Source organism: Denticeps clupeoides, chromosome 13, assembly GCF_900700375.1.
Source record: "Denticeps clupeoides chromosome 13, fDenClu1.1, whole genome shotgun sequence".
NCBI classification, from domain to species: Eukaryota; Metazoa; Chordata; class Actinopteri; order Clupeiformes; family Denticipitidae; genus Denticeps; species Denticeps clupeoides.
This window is the reverse complement of record NC_041719.1, coordinates 4,141,336-4,158,449: the sequence shown is the minus strand read 5'-3', so window position 1 is coordinate 4,158,449 and position 17,114 is coordinate 4,141,336. Positions and strand designations below refer to the sequence as shown.

At 46.5% G+C, this 17,114-nt stretch overlaps 1 protein-coding gene across 7 annotated transcripts; it reads right to left on the bottom strand.

The window, feature by feature from the left end:
• Window positions 1–2,599: 2,599 nt before the first annotated feature.
• On the bottom strand, window positions 2,600–16,836 carry rflnb (refilin B). 7 transcript variants are annotated; one of them, XM_029001721.1, is made up of 7 exons: window positions 15,699–15,888; window positions 14,279–14,475; window positions 13,490–13,559; window positions 12,944–13,194; window positions 12,111–12,215; window positions 11,848–12,020; window positions 10,779–11,759 (listed from the first exon to the last, which is right to left on the bottom strand). In XM_029001721.1, the coding sequence occupies exons 2-7, from the start codon at window positions 14,373–14,375 to the stop codon at window positions 11,304–11,306; spliced, it is 1,152 nt and encodes a 383-aa protein (XP_028857554.1). In that variant the 5' UTR covers window positions 14,376–14,475; window positions 15,699–15,888; the 3' UTR covers window positions 10,779–11,303. The 7 variants fall into 7 exon arrangements, with proteins under 7 accessions (XP_028857559.1, XP_028857554.1, XP_028857553.1 ...); XM_029001726.1 differs by lacking the exons at window positions 10,779–11,759; window positions 11,848–12,020; window positions 12,111–12,215; window positions 12,944–13,194 and adding exons at window positions 2,600–2,995; window positions 16,309–16,397; window positions 16,507–16,836 and having other exon boundaries at window positions 15,699–16,223; XM_029001720.1 differs by lacking the exon at window positions 15,699–15,888 and having other exon boundaries at window positions 14,279–15,542.
• Between the last annotated feature and the right edge of the window lie 278 nt (window positions 16,837–17,114).

Sequence of the window (17,114 nt, the reverse complement as noted above, 5' to 3'; positions counted from 1 at the left end):
TTCCCAGGGACGCTCGTCCGGGGGCTGATGGGGTCTCTGGCGCTCAGCCACTCAGATGCGCCTCGCTTCCAGCCTCGCTTATCCCACTGGCAGCGCCCGTTTCCATGGAGACGGCAGACACACTGGCGCACGAGGGACTACAAAGAAGTGCCGATCGAGCGTGGCAATTTTGACCGGAAAAAAAGAAAGAAAAGGAAACGAGCGACCCACATTCAAACTATAAAGGGGGGCAGATGATCAGGTTAATGAAAGTTGCTGTGACAGCAGGCCTCTGCTATGTGGGCCATCCATCTTCATCAGCTGTGTCAGGCCACCTGTGAAATGAGACCTAACTGAGCGCGAAGTGATCTTCTCCGCAACATACAAATAAGCCAAATGTGTGAAGAGGGTCCCTGGAGGAAGGGGGGGGGGCATCCCTGCAACCCAGAGAGGGTGTGTGTGTGTGTGTACGTCTTCACTGAAACTGTTCAATGACGCACCGACTGTGGCTAGTGACGTCCAGGCTGCGAGCCTCCATCATCCCAGGAGAGCACGAAGGAGAATTCTTTTTTTTTTTTTTTATAACGCCCCCTCCCAGGTTTACGCATACTTTATCTGCAGATGGGGGGGGGGGGGGTGATAATGGCTCTCAGCTGCTGTTCTGCTCCCCGACGCTGTTTTTTTGGAAGCTGTGAGCACAGGGATGCATGAGCTGCTCTGCTCGAGAAACGTATCTGAGCAGAACAGCGTACGTTAATGGCGCCGTCGGTGGGCTTTGTTTGCCCCAGAATTCATGGTGAACAGAGCAGGACCTGCTACACGGTGGACAAACTGTCTGAGTTTGTCCACCGTGCCTGGCACAGAGAGCCCACGGTAGGAAGAAGGGATCCGGACCTCCATGGCCTGACCTTTCCAGTGCATTCCCACAATCCTGTTTGATTTTCCCACAGCTCAAGTATATATTTTCCCCAGTTCTAATATTTTGTAGAAACAGTATCTGTTACAGGGAGTACAGCAGGGGGTTGTTTACATTCAAAACTACCCCTGACTTCCCCTGATCTTTATCTTCTTTTCATATTTATCTTGATGAATTTCCCTTGAGAATTATTTCCATTCTAACCCTACTTTTTTGAAATATACCTGCTTACTTTTTATTCCACTACATCAGGCCAAATCTGTCATTCCTTTTTACTGAAGAGATGGCCATAACACAAAAAGTTCACAGAAATGCAGAAGCAGTATAGTAAAAGAAACCTGAGTTTCTGTGAGTCCAAGGTATAAAGCGTTAGTTTTCAGGTATAAAGCGTTAGTGGTAGATCCCCCGTAGTGAGCAGCCATGACAGGAACCCGGGGAGCACTGTGTGGGGGACGGCACCTTGATCAAGGGGATCTCAGTGGCACCTTGGGATTTGGACCCGCAACCTTCCTATTACGGGTCCTCTTCCTTACCCGCTAGGCCACCCTGGCTCACCAGGTGGCACCTACTCATGCGCACCCCGAGGTGCATGGAGCTTCAAAAACAGGAGAGTGCCCACCCTCGCCTTGTGTTACAAATGTGTTCAAATGTTCCTGTGAGTTTCTGTGAGTACGTTTTTCGCCCATCGCTCCATTTTCTTTTTGTTTTTTCATACAGGCTCAGGCTCCTCATTCACCCAACATGGCATTACAATCTTTCGTTCTTTCTCTCCTGCTTAGTTGTAGATTTGGGGTTATATGAGGTGACTGTTTCACATTTTTCCCACAAGTTATCTGACCAGTTCAGGCTTTGGAAATCACATTGGCTTGGATGTTAAGTTTCCAGCAAATCTTCTTGCAAAAATTAAAAAGCTGCTGCCATTTTAAGTACATATACATGATGACAGTCTCTGTGAGAGTTACACCAGTTTTACATTCCTCTGTGTTGACCATTATTTGCAAAACCAAATTGCCCTCACCACATTGGCAGGGTCACATGAAACACATGCATTTCACTTTCCTCTTGTTATGTGCCGGATTTATGTTAAATACCAATTATGTTTCCATGTTTCCAAATGTTCTGAGGAGGAGATGGGATTCCCTTCAGTGACTAGGGCAGTGGTGGCCTAGCGGGTAAGGAAGCAGACCCGTAATCGGAAGGTTTGAATCCCGAGCCACTGAGGTGCCACTGAGCAAAGCACCGACCCCACACACTGCTCCCCGGGCGCCTGTCATGACTGCCCACTGCTCACTCAGGGTGAGGGTTAAATACAGAGGACACATTGCATTGAGTCACTGTGTGCTGTGCTGCAGTGTATCACAATCACTTCGCTTTCATTTTTCATATTGGTGTGGAATGAAATCAGCCTAAATTTTGCCTTGCGGCACCTCTGTGTCTGTGTTCATCCTCCAGTTGATAAGACTGTTTGCCTGGCCACACCCAGCCGGTGCTATCCTTGGCAGTCAGAGCCGCCAACCAGCGCGTGTGTATTTTTCTCGTTTTATTTTGGCACACAGCTGCTGTACAGTTATTACAAAAATACATGTTTCAGCATTGCGACATCAATCTAAACATCTAAAAAAAAGTCTGTAGTTTCACACATTCCCAACAATCATTTTCTAATTATGCATACGATGTTTAGGAATAAAAGCACCCAACAAGTACTATTTATAATTAAAGTGCGGTGGTGCCTATATGCAATGAGTAGTGTGCAAAAAAACTGCCTATGGCAACGTGTAGGTTGAGAGGAAGTTATGGGTGGGAGGAAGCCTTGGTTTGGGTGAAGAAACTCCACCCAAGTCTCTCTGTTCTGGCCACGATGCTCCTGTACCTCCTGTCTGTGTGCAGCAGTGGAAACATATTGTTTCTGGGGTGGGACGAGTCCTTAATGACTCTCATGGATCTGGTCCTGCATCACTTCTTCTAATGTTCTGCTGCACGGATCGTGCCCTGGAGGGTTTTACGATCCCGAAAACAGCTGTTTCCAAGCCAGGAAGTAAAGTTCTGCTGTCCAGTAGTAGAAAGTCTTTAGGATTACAGGAGAGACCCTGAACTTTTCAGCTGTCATTTTGGACAAAAAAAAAAAAAAAACAGGACAAATCCAGGCATTAACTCTCAGTTCATCTGTGGATTTACAGAGTTCAAGTCACATCCCCTGCACAGTATACAACACCTGATGACATGTACTGTACTCAAAGAAAAGGACATGATCCCGTCTTCAGTGCTTCAGTAGAATTTTGGCAAAAAGACAGTGTGTACGGTACACAGATCTCAGCTCGGCCAAACCAAGCTCTTAAGACCAAGAGCGGACCATAGACATGTTAAATATTTACTTCTTAGATAGCTCTCTAGCCACAAAGGCGACTCGGCCAACGTCATACCTTAGCAAACAGCCCTAAACCAGCGTCATTCCTGTCCCAATAATCAGTGTCCAGCTCTTTAATTTAGGTGACGAATGGGTGTTACGCCTGTTTCTCTCTTTTTTGGCATTAATGTGTTGGAATGGCACTTTAATTAGAAGCAGCAGCAGCCATGCTGATTACATCAGAGCAGAGTGATATTCTCATGTTGCTGTTTGGGGTGGAAGTAGGACGGAGCCTAGTGGGTAACACACTCGCCTATGAAGACCAGAAGACCCAGGTTCAAACCCCACTTACTACCACTGTGTCCCTGAGCAAGACACTTAACCCTTAAGTGACTCCAGGGGCGACTGTAAGTCGCTCTGGATAAGGGCGTCTGATAAATACCGTAAATGTAAATGCGTTTTAGTCACGATTGAGGGCTCAAGGGGGAATGAAGCGCAGGAGTGGATCCTTTTTTGGGTAAAGTATTTTATTCAAAGCACAAAAAATGGCATGAGGGTCAAAAAGAGGAAACCAAAACCAAGCCTCAGGCGTGTGTCGAGTGACAGGAAAGTGGAAACGAACAAGCGATAAGTCTCAACGGGGATCCACATTAATGTCGCAGTTCCGACTGGGTGCTGCCGAGCTGCCTTTAAAGAGGCCTGAGTAATTTTACTTAATTCTCAAATTCTTCAGCCAAGGCAGAAAAAGCGTAGGTACGTGGCCTGATAGAAGGACGTGTAGGAATGGGTTCCGGGTGAATTGAGGATAACAAAGAAATTTATCTGAGAACAGGAACAAACTGGGTTGGCCTTTCAGATGAAAGTTAGTTGGCGAAGCGAATAAATAAAAAAAAATTGGGATGTGAACTCCCACAGCCCATAAACAAATAAATATATAAATAAATAAATCTCTCCCTCTGTTTAACCCGGTTCTCTTCCTTGTCAGTTCATTTCGGATGCAGTGCCCAGCTGCTTTAAATAGCGCTTCCTGTTGCTTCAAACACAAATCATGCCTCACATCTGATGGCCAGATACCAACTTATTAAAGGTTGTGAGCCATCATGAGCCAGTGATTCTCCAGTCCATGTTACTCTAGTGGAGGGATGGACACAGAACCTCCAAAATATATTAGGTAAAGGAGATGCTATGTTGATTGTTTTCTGTATGAAGTTCTTTCTCATGTAATGATATTTGATGCCTTGTTATTAATTGATCAGATGAATGTGTCGCTCTGTTCAGAACCTCTGTGATGGGATGAGTCTGAACTGGCTTCCCTGGATGATTTATGGCCTTGATTTACAGGCTTGTTTCATTACATACGAACGGACGGTGGTAGAAGTGGCTGCCAGATCCCACATCAGCCAGTAACTTCATCTGGAACCAATTAGAGGAGAGTCTTGCATTCTGTAACCCCCTCCGCATGACACTGCGGTGTCACCGTGGTCACTGAAACCCATCAATAGGCCAAAGGAGGCTGCAGAAGGACACCCAATATCTCTGTCCATCTCCGTGACCTTCCAGTTAAAGCACCCATGTCAGTGCAAAGATCTTATCATCTGATGGTAAAAGAAAAGTCTGAAAATAGCCGGTCTGCTGATGGCCCAAGGGTCCCAGCATGCAACGCTCTGAGAGACTGGTGCTTAATTTCCACTACAGAGAGAAGTGTCCAAAATGCTTGCGTGGCAATTATTTAATTTAACATTAATATGCATCATGCTGTCTTTTAAAAGCTTGGGCAGAGCTGCTGCATTATGTAACATTTCCAGGAATAATCAGCTCCCAGGCTGTCACCTTAAGGTCGAGTTCGTCTCCTGCCAGCCCCTGTGCGGTTTCTCCTGCCTTTAAATGCCATCTGCATCCTAAACGCAGAGAAGGTGACATGCAAAGGTTACTTTGCCCACATGGCACTGAGGCATCGTGCCGAAAGCAAACAGGGAGGCTCTTCCTGCCGAACACGGCAAATGGTCCAGGACTTTAATTACCACATTAGCCTGCCTCATTGTGTCTAATCGGTGTCATGCATTCTGTCCCAGTCACGACGCCCAGGTCACAATGTTCCTAAATTTGGTTGTGCTTGTTATTTTTCCCTCTCAAGAAAGACTGTGGAAATGCAATACACGAGAAAAAAGCACATTGAATGCCACAAAATACCATTGTTACTTGTCTGTCTATATATGTAGCATGTACGTTTATGGGATGATTGAGTGGATGAAGAGGGTTTGTTGTTAGAACCTGATCACGTGGGGAAAACGCACAATATTAATAGATAAGACAAAGACCCCGCAGACATTGTGGCATCCTGAAAAGCTCCCGCAGGCGAGCTGGAACCGCTGAGTCCGGGGAGATGATCAGATGGAGCCGGTGCTCCATGCTCACTTCGTTGTTTATATGCTCGAGGTCCATGTCCAGGTGCCGGCACGTGGAACAATATCATCGCCTTTCTTTCCTTTTTTTTTTTTCTGGTTTTAACCTTACTTAACAGTGTGTGGTTTCCAGACCAAGAAAAGCATTTTTAAAAGGAAAATAACGAAACAGTTCCTCGACAGCACCCTTGGAAAGTCCGAATGCATTAAATAGTAGTGACGAAAATAGAAACTCATTTCTGTGTGTGAGTGCGTGGGTGAGTGAGTGAGTGAGGGAGGGAGGGAGGGAGGATTGTACTCGGCCTTCCTTTCTTCTTGGTTGAATATTATTCTAAGCTTGGTTCGTGCCCAATCACTATTCAATAATATTAACTGTGGAAGGTGAACCGAAACTGAAAATACACCACGGGACCAGCCGCGGTAAAAACGTTTAATTCTCCCCAGAGTCGTCACAGTCAACTGCCTTGTAATTAAACCCTCACGCTGCCAACAGGCCAATTTACAAGACTTCCTCCCAGTTGGCACCATACACCCACAGACATACAGAAATGCGATAGGAGACCCACTGCTGGTTTTTTGTTTTAATGAGAAAGAGACCAACGTCTCCCATCACAGCCTCAGTCATAACTCCACCGTGCATGATGGGAACTAGGAAAAATGTAACAACTAACTACTCAAGCTTCTCACAAACCGACATCTATGTTCCCCAAAATGCAGTGTGCACGTCTCTACGTCCAGTAAAGCCCTTCAGTCATTAGGGTAAGGGCTAAGGGCCAGTGGTGGCCTAGCGGTTAAGAAAGCGGCCCCGTAATCAGAAGGTTGCCGCCAAGGTGCCACTGAGGTGCCACTGAGCAAAGCACCGTCCCCACACACTGCTCCTCGGGCGCCTGTCATGGCTGCCCACTGCTCACCAAGGATGATGGTTAAATGCAGAGGACACGTTTCGTTGTGTTTGACCTCTGTGCTGGATGGGCATTTGAAATGTACATTGAAAATTCCATAGAGCAAGCGTAGGTCAGAGTTCCGGCTTTGAATGTGACATTAGCTGATTCCAGTATTAAGGAAAAGTGTTGTCTGGGTGTTCTGTCACTCCACTTGTATCAGCTAGAAGGCCACACTGTGACATTTATTATTATTTTTGATGCGCTGTTATCAGGTAGCACCATGAAATGCTCTGCCTTCTTCCATCAGGACAGGACGTTGCCACGTCGTCATGCTGCTGCATAATTCAGACACATAAGGTCCTGGACAATTCATGGGAGAGCTGTCACTGAAGCTGGGCAATGCAGGGACACTCCCTTTTGTTGCAGCACCTCGCAGGTGGCATTCATGCCAATATATTGATGTTGTGCTTGCATTAAAATGGGATTAGGATCTTAGCTTTGTGTGTGGGAATCACCCTCAGTGGCACATTGGCGGTTCGGGATATATGGGATTTCAACCCACAAACCTGCGTTTAGAAGTCCGCTTCCTTACCCGCTAGGCCACCATTACATCATAACTTGCGTATGTGATTAAATATTAATCTTTGAGCTATTTCAATAGGGAATAGTAAATTATATACATTTTATATACAGGGTGGGCCATTTATATGGATACACCTTAATAAAATGGGAATAGTTGGTGATATTAACGTCCTGTTTGTGGCACATTAGTATATGTGAGGGGGCAAACTTTTCAGGATGGGTGGTGACCATAGTGGCCATTTTGAAGTCAGACATCTTGGATCCAACTTTTGTTTTTTCAATAGGAAGAGGGTCATGTGACATCAAATTTATTGGTCCTTTCACAAGAAAAACAATGGTGTGCTTGGTTTTAACATAAATTTATTATTTTATGAGTTATTTACAAGTTTCTGACCACTTATAAAATGTGTTCAATGTCACCAACATTCCCATTTTATTAGGGTGTTTCAATATAAATGGCCCACCCTGTATATATGTATGTATGTGTGTGTGTGTGTGTGTATAAATATTTTCCATGTTACATGCCGAACCAAAGGCTTTATGCCAAAACCAACAGCAACGAGGACAACACAGTAGCAGGCTGTTTCATTCATTCATGAAACTTCTGCAAAACATTAAGATGTTCTTTTTACATTCGTAATGTATTGCTACGGAACTCTTCGCGTTACAGATTAAACCTCCGCTCTTCTGCAAACACGTTTTCCAGCCCCCTCGCTGTGATGATTAGGCCAAACAGAAACCGGGTTTTGTGGCAACAAGCCAGCAGGCACAAGCCGCGCCGGCAGACGGGCCACATTAGCGTGTGTGAGCAGCTCCAGCGTTTCCCAGGTGGACAAAGTGTTTGTGGAGGTGGGGGGGGTGGCGCCGCGGGGGGACGTCAGCGAGGTGAGTGGGAGAGCTTTTAACAGCCTCCGAATGAGGGTCATTAAAGCTGGAGCAGCTTCATTAGCCCCGCCGCCTTGCGGGGCTTCTCGTGAGAGGCGGTCAGCAGGTCCACTCCGTACAACACACAGGAGAGCAAACACTTGGCAGGCCACCGGCTCTTAACCCATTTTCCAATGGAGTGGATCCGACCTCCGCTGGAAAGCAATCTAATATTGGTACCGTACTGCTGCATGAGGTACGGTCCCATTGAGCAGGGAAGCTATAGACTGCAGTCTGATATTAAATTAGAGTGGCAGTTTGCGCCTGGTTATGTATGAAGGTCCATGAGATGAACTCCAGACTCCACAAACAACATTAAAATGTCTGCATGGTGGGTATTTCTCATATAAAATCATCCGAGCAGCTACATTGAGGTGTTTTCCTTCAGCCATACCAATACATTTCAATACATTACAATACATTAGGATACCATCCATCCTCACCACCTTCTATAGAGGATCCATTGAGAGCATTCTAACCAGCTGCATCACTGTCTGATTTGGGAACTGCACTGTATTTGACCACAAGACCCTACAACGGATAGTGAGGACGTCTGAGAAGATCATCTGAGTCCCTCTTCCCTCCATAACAGACATTTACCACACATGCTGCATCCGGAAAGCCAACAGCATTGTGGAGGACTCTACACACCCCTCACATGCACGATTCACCCTCCTACCTTCCACACACAGAAAGGATACCGAAGCATTCGGGCCCTCCCTGCAAGACTCTGCAACAGCTTCATCCCACAGGCCATCAGACACCTGAACACTCAGGGATTTTCCACTCTGGACTGACACCCTCACACACACACGCACGCACACACTCTACCTCTGTTATATTGTATAATCATCTGTAATATCATCTATTCATGCGTTGTTCCTTTTTGATTATCTATCTGTAATATGGTCTACTAATGTACTGTTCTATTTTGCACAGCAAAATTTGCTCAATTTTACTTCACACTTATTTATTATTCATATCACCTGTCTGTCTCGGCCTGTTTTTCTGTTAAATGTTACTCTTGCACTGCCTGTTCCGTGTTTGCACTTTATGTAGCCCGGTTTGTATGTGTCGCACCCCTGCACTTTATGTCAGTAGGTAACTTTGTCTAATCATTCAAATGTTACATGTAGCACCAGGTTCCAGAGAAATGTTATTCTGTTTCACTATGTACCGTCTAACATGTATATAGCTGAAATGACAATAAAGCTCAACTTAAACTTCATTTACATTTCTACATTTACTTTTCGCCCTTGTCCAGAGCGACTTACAATGTGTTCTTACAGGGACAGTCCCCCTGGAGCAAGAAACACAATGGTAGTATGTAGGGTTTGAACTATTGTTAATAGGTGATTTACACTTTACTTTTGCCACGGTCATCAGAAAAGAGCACATTTTATAAAAAAGTAATGGGTCATTTCTAATATTATGCCATGACTACATGAGGGGACGAATAGTTAATATATGTATGTTTCTGAATGAGTTTATTGGCATAGATGTATATATAACATTAAATTGATCAAGAATTTATTAATAGTTTCCATAGATTGCTTGATTTACTTCCATTTCAACCTAAATGTAAGGTAGATCCCCTCTGGTTTTCTCCTAAATGGATTCTGGAATTATATTTGGAATATTCTCAGAATATAAAAAAAAGAATCATATATTTTGCTGAAACCTGGTAATCTAACCTTTTTTACCATAGTAAAGTAAAGTGAAGTGATTGTCACATGTGATGCACAGCAGCACAGCACACGGTGAACACAGTGAAATTTGTCCTCTGCATTTAACCCATCACCCTTGGTGAGCAGGGTGGCAGCCATGACAGGCGCAGTGTGTAACAGTGTGGGGACAGTGCTTTGCTCAGTGGCACCTCAGTAGCACCTTGGCGGATCGGGATTCTTCTGGTTACGGGGCCGCTTCCTTAACTGCTAGGCCACCACTGCCCCAATAATTCAGTTTGTTCCTAAAACAACACAGATGGACGGAGGAGATGGATAGCACACAGGTAAATGGTTAAAGAGGGAAGAAAAGGTTAAAATGTCCCATGTGACAATCATAAACCCAGCATTTACGTTTTCTGTTTGAACGGCCTGTCAGATGTTTGCCCGACTTTTGGCCTGAAGTCTGGGGTCAGCGAGGACGCCTCTCAGGCTTTAAATGTCAGTCTCCCCCATGCATTAAATCCCAGTGTGTCAAGCCAATAATGAGGACAGACTCCAGGCCTCTCTCGAACAATGCCGCCTAAAGGTTAACGTTGAACCCTACACCACGATTCCGTTTCAGACCCTTTTAACCGGCACGTACTCGTTATCGATCTGTCATTCTGCCCTCTGGACAGAACATAACAGAAGTCAGTGATTGCGACTCACGTAGATCGTCCTTTTTAATGACATGCACTGAAATTCTTATCAAGGGATGAGCTGAATGTGAAATGAAACGACCACTTCAGGACAAGAGCCCCTCCAGGTGGCGAAAAGTGGCATTTCAGCATGACGCTCACAAAGCCTGTATTTGTATAACTTTTTCTAATTACAGGAAAGGATATGAAATTAAAATATGGGTCTCTTGGAAAGACATGACCTGTGTCTGGATATGTTGGGGAGGAATAAAACTCAAATCTGAATCAAATCATAATTTCACTGCTGTGTTAAGAATGGTCCCTGTAATCTCACAGTGGTCGGTCAGTGAGAAACTGACCATTAGTGAATCTTGTTTTGGGTGCCAACAGACTGAAACTAGACTCATCGGTCTATTCACATTTATTCAAAGATGGATTGTTTCCAATCACACCACTGCCCGTAAAACACTGCATCTTTTCAAATGAACTGACATATGTCTTTATATTATTTACATTGTAAATACATATATTATTCATGATAAATGTGAAATAGAAAATACTTTCCATTAATCAGCATAATTAAAAAAAAACATATTTCCATGTATCGTTCAGTTAAAATTAGATATAGGTATATCTAAATTATCGGCGTTTAAAAAGATTATACACTGATATTCTACATATATTTTTCTTAGTGTGCTGAGTGAGTTAAGGTCAGTCCACATATCATCTCTACAGTTAAATATTTCTAATATTTAGAGATATCATACTGTGGTGTATAAACAATGACTGAGACACTAAATGTTAATTAGCATTAAATTGACAGATTAAAAGAAATAATAGCATGAAATCTATTAAACTGTAGTGGTGCAAATGTCACTTGTTGTATAATGGCACCCACTTTGCCATTTTGGTGTATTTTTAAATGTACTTATGGTTTCTCGTGACTGTGAGCCGTGGGAAAATTGTTCTTTTTCCATTCACAGCTCGCCTGATAATGACAAGACTGACATTTCCAAGCGTCCTCTATGTCCACTCCCCTGGCCTCCCTGTTGCCCGTCCAGTAGGCCAGGTAACCCTGCAGCTCGGCCCGCAGTGCCGGCTCCTCAAACGGGACGTCCTCGGTGCCGATGGGGTCTCCGGAGCCCTGGTGACAGTACTGGAGTCTGAGGTGCGCGGGGGGGCGCACGTTTGAAAGCGCCAGCCTCCGCAGCATTACTTCCAGAAGGGTGCCGAAGGTGTCCGCCTGGACGCCCATAGCCCTGGCATGATTCAGCACGTCTGTTCCGAGAGCCCGGCCCGCCTGCAGCCCGAGGTGGTCCGTGATGTCACTCTTACTCACGCTGCCTGAGATCATCCCGTTAAAAAGGAGCATATACAGCCGAACCTGCCACGAAAAGGGAAGAAGCCAGTCCTTAAAGAGACTTGTACAGGACCCTGTAACCAAGTTACACCGCAGCGGAATAGCCACGGACCTGCAGGCCGTCTCTCTTGATCTGAGCGGGTCGAGGGATGGACATCTGTCTCCTGGTCTTCAGCTCACTGAGGACCAGTTGTCCCCGTTCATCGTAGCTCAGCTCATCAATGAAACCCATGACGAAAACCCCCTCGAGCACTCCAAACACCGGGAACTCTCGCACACACATCCCTGAAGCACAAATTTCACGGCCGTGACTGCAAGACGATCCGGTGACGGCATCATTAGGAACTCTGCTGGGGAGTCAACTTTAACCTGCACCTGTCTCTAACGTCACAATCTTCTGCATGACGTTGAGGGCCCTGACTGCCTCGTCGTCCTCCCTCGACAGGACAAGGATGGGCACCTCCTCGTGGACTTCTAATGCTGGGAGAAGATGTAGTAGTAATATCGCATTTTCATCCTCTCGCTGAAAGCGGGTGTGCAAATGTTGTTACTGTTATTTACGGCGAGATGCACTCCTCCCTGCAAGCATGTCTAAAATGATCCGCATTCCAGAGTTAATTTGCATAATGCAAAGGCTGACACAAAGCGAAAGTGATTTTTCCTGTCATTGTGACACACAGAATAGCACAGCGCGTGGTGCACACAATGACATGTGTCCTCTGCATTGAACTCGGTATTGAGCAGTGGGCAGCCACGAAAGGTGCCTGGGGAGCAGCGTGTGGGGACGGTACCTTGATCAAGGGGACCTCAGTGGATTTTGAACCCCTTTGGCTACGAGTCCGCTCCCTCACCTGCTAGGCCACCGCCGCCCCACCTCAATGATATTATAATAAAAAAAAATAAAAAAAAGTGTTGAAATTAATCTCATGATCGATGCATCGCGATGCAGACGTGGACGATTGTGCATTGATGCAGTGCAAAACACAATCGATTGTATCGATCAGAATGCTGATGTCGAACGTCCGTACGGATGCTTTGAGAAATGGGCTCACCTGATGCCACAAACTCGCACTTGCACCTCACTGACTAATTAAGTTATTGTGAATAATGTATGGGTTGCATCGTGATGCCAGATATCGAATCTTAATTGAAACGCATGACCTGACACTCGAAAGACTGACAGTCCCCACCTCTAATGCTCACCACACCTTTTTTTAAATGGATCTCAGCGCCCATCTTCACCTCTGGCCTCGCCATTTCTGCCTTTTTGTCCAGAGGCCGCAGCAGCCCGCAGACCACCTTCACCTCACACCACGACTGCTCGCACAGCAACGTCACACTCAGGTGTCGCCGGCGGAAATACTCGAGCGGGTTCATGCTGTAGAGCGACACACGTCTTCTTTTCAGGGGTGAGCGGCTCCATATCTGCTTCAGTGCAGCACGGGCCGCCTTCTGTGGACTGTCACACGCAAAAATCTTTGGTCAGATAGCACACCATGGGTCAACGTGTACATTTACGGCATTTACCAGACGCCCACTTACGACCAGTAGTGACATGGACGCCCCCCCCGGAGACACTCTGGGTTAAGTGTCCTGCTCAGGGACACTAACGTAGCTGGTGGGGTTTGAACCGGGGTCTTCTGGTTTATAGATGAGTGTGTTACCTACTAGGCTGCTACCACCAACGAAAACAGTGCCCACGAGTACGCCAGAGTTCTTTACTGTAGGTCACAAAGTTCCCATATTTTACAGACCTCGTCTCCGGACTCCTGCCTGCACACGGCTCCTCATTTCCATGGCTTTGTGCACCGGACACACAGGGCTCTAAATCAGATGATAAGGAACAATAAATGTAGACATAATTACACGGTGACTATGATATACCGGAGCCTAATGATACTATGAGTGCGTTCAACAAACACGCACACAATTTCTTACCAGCTTTGCATGTTCCTTTGCAATTATATAGACTGATAGACTTTTTAGACTGATAGACTAACAACGTCAGGGATTGATATACACTGCTTAAAAAATAAAGGGAACACGAAAATAAGACATTCTGGATCTGAATGAATGAAATATTCTTATTAAAGACATTCTTCTTCACATATCTGAATGTGCTGACAACAAAATCAAATGTATCATGGAGGTCACACTCAATATTAAAGTGGAAAAACGCACTACAGGTTGATCCAACTTTTGATGTAAGGTCCTTAAAACAAGGCCGACCAAGCCAGCATATGGTCTCACAAGGGATGGATGAGCTGTAATACCTTTGTAGACTCCGTCTCCTGCTACCACTACAGTTAAAGCACCGCCAACATTCAAACCTGCAGAGCCACGCCTTTATTGGGGACGTCTTGCTAATTGCCCATAATTTCTACCTGTTGTCTATTCCATTTGCACAACAGCATGGGAGATTGATCGTCAATCGGTGTTGCTTCCTAAGTGGACAATTTGACTTCACAGAAGTGTGGTTGACTTGGGAGTTTTGTATTGTAAGTGTTCCCTCTATAAATAAGAAATGGTGGAAATTTACTAACCATCGATCTCGTCCAGCTGAATGCTGAGAAACTCCGAGTCGCTGATGTCACTCCACACGTCCTCGCTGTCCCCCATAACGCAGAACCGGCGCACCATGGATTAAATAACGAGGTCGAGCCGGATCGGCGCTCCGTCTCCTGACGCGGTCCAATATCCGCGTGTTATGTCTGGACATGTCGATGCGCCGTGACGTCATCTGTCAAAACACGTCGCGGTCGCACTGTTTCTTTTCTTGTATTACAGTTTCGAGCAGAAATTTTTAATTCGGCGTTTCGACACAGGACAACCTATGTAAAAGCAAACGCGGACATGGAAGCGAATGGAAATTATAGATATGCGTGTTGGGTTCTCGGAGCAGAAAAGGCGGAAGTGTTCAGAAATTAAGCGCGTTAGCGACGCCTGGCGGCCACGACGTGCAACTGCCATTTAAATTATAACGCTTTCACGTTCTGTCTGAAAAAAATCACCCTAAAATGAAACCTACTCATTTCACGGAGCATCGTATATTTGTCACCGGAGTTTATTTTTTGGAAAGGGACCGGTGGAAGCACAACAGGAACTGAGCATTTTAACTTTGGTTCCTGTGCACGGATTAAGCCTAGTCCCGGACTAGAATAGAACATCTGTGAAGTTCAACTAGGCTATCCGTTGAGCTTGAGTGATTGCACGTACTTCACCAGTAATAGGGTCCATCTTATGAACGTTCATACTGACGTTATTCCTCTAACGTCAGGAAACGCAAGTGATAAGAAAAACAAGTGCACTATCTTTCGATACCTGTTGTCTTATTTACGATTCCTGACTCGGCAGCACCGCTTCCGTCCGGCAGGGGTCGCTAATTCTACGCGGTTCCGCCTCAAACAGGACAAGGATAAATAAATAAAGAGCAAATAGCTGAACTCACCAAATTAACTAAATCACACGAATTCCGACATGGGCAAAGAGGGTCTTTTAAATATGTATTTATTTGTGACTATAAAAGAAAAAAAAATCGAATCAAAATATTTACCCAACCTGGCTGTTCATAAGGCATCATAGAGAGTAGAGATGAATAAAATAACCGCGACGTCGAGGGCCCTAAAATAAATACAACAGCAGTCATGGCGCAGGCCAAAACGCTGCAGGATCTGATGAGACAGAAGCTATTTCGGTGTTATGCGAATTAAAAAACACGGCGTGTGAACACACCAAGCCCTGTGTGAATTCTAGTTTCTGGTTACAATGCTCCGCAAATCAAACACAAAAAAAAAAAAAAAAAAAGATGGAAATACAAATATATAGAAAGAACCAACAATATTTACAGCAGTACAAACCCCACCGGTCCGGCACCGTGCTCAGGGCGTGTTAAGAGGAAGACCGTCCGTTTGTGCCAAAAAAAAAAAAAAAACAACAAATAATGAAAGACAATTCCAACAATACCCTGTTACCCAAGAGATGTACCCGGCCCTGAACTCCCACCGGTGACACCGGCATGGACGGAACCGCCATCCTTAATCCGTTCATAGCCGAGCAATCACCTCTGGTGCTTACAGGAGTGGCACCAAAGGTCCTTTGTTCACTTTCAAGTCCCTTCAAGTTCGACCCCCCCGTTAAGCACCAGCCTGGACTCGGCCCGTATTCGTAATCTAGTGTTTTCCGGGTCTGTAGTCGGAGGCCTCCAGCTCCACGCTGGAGAGGAACCTCCTGGCCAGCCTCTGGCCGTTGTAGTTCAGCTGGGTGGTGTAGACGGTCCGGGCGTGTTTGGGGTAAACGATGGTGGTGCTCTGCACCCGCTGCACCCGCTGGCGCGGCTGGAACTCCAGCTGGGTCCTGTAGCGCCTCCAGGTGCTGCCGGGCAGGGCCAGGACCGTCTGGCTGCACAGGTCCAGGCCCAGGCCGCGGGGCTGCATGGAGACGTTGTGGATGAAGTGTCGGTCCGAGTCGTAGCGCACGGATGAGGTGTACCTGCGGGACCAGAGGCAGGAAGTCAGGGGTCAACCGGGGCGCCGACCCTTCCGGGTGACAACAGAGCGACATGCCGAGACCTTACCTGATTTCCTTCGGGGGCAGAGGGTCCAGCTCGATCCCCTCTCCATACGACAAGGGGCACAGCGGGGCGAACTTCGTCTTAACGGGAACCTGCGAATCACAGCACCCGAGTTTAGAACCGCAAACTGCATTTTGAAACGAAAAAGCGTTGAAGGGCCATTAAACCCAGAAGAACCGGTTCCGCCGCTCGGATACGCACCACGCACTGCCCCCGGGCCTCGTCCTCCGACGCCGAACCGCCCGTCCCGGAGGCCGGCACCGGCACCGGCCACGGGCTCGGACTGGGACTGGGCGGCAGCCCCGAGTCCGGGCTGTCCAGAGCCCGCTCGGGCTTGGAGCTCATCTCCAGCGGGTCGTCGTCTGACACATGGCGCAGGTTCAGTCGACCCACCATCGCTCCGCGGGCGATCCGGACGGAAGAGGGACTCGCGGCGCGGTGAACTGCGGGCGCTATTCCCGGCCGACCATGCCCGCTTCTCCCCCGACTTCCCAGCCTCCGCTGCCGGGGCGACTTTTTCTCTCCGGCGCCCGCCGTGTCACCGGAGACGTAGAACCCGCCTTCCTCCTCCTCCTCCTCCTCCTTCCTCCCTTCTTCTCCACCTCCACCAACCCGCTGAAAGGCGCGCATTGTTCACCAAGCGCTTTATTTTCTGCTTAAAAATGGCCATTAAGCGACAAAAAACTTTCACGTTTCTTTAAACGCACTTCTTTTAACGTTCCATTCAAAAGCGCTTTTATTTCTGCCGTGTTCGGCCTTTACAGTCTTCTTTTGATTATTAATTAACAGCGCTTATTAACGTTTCTAAT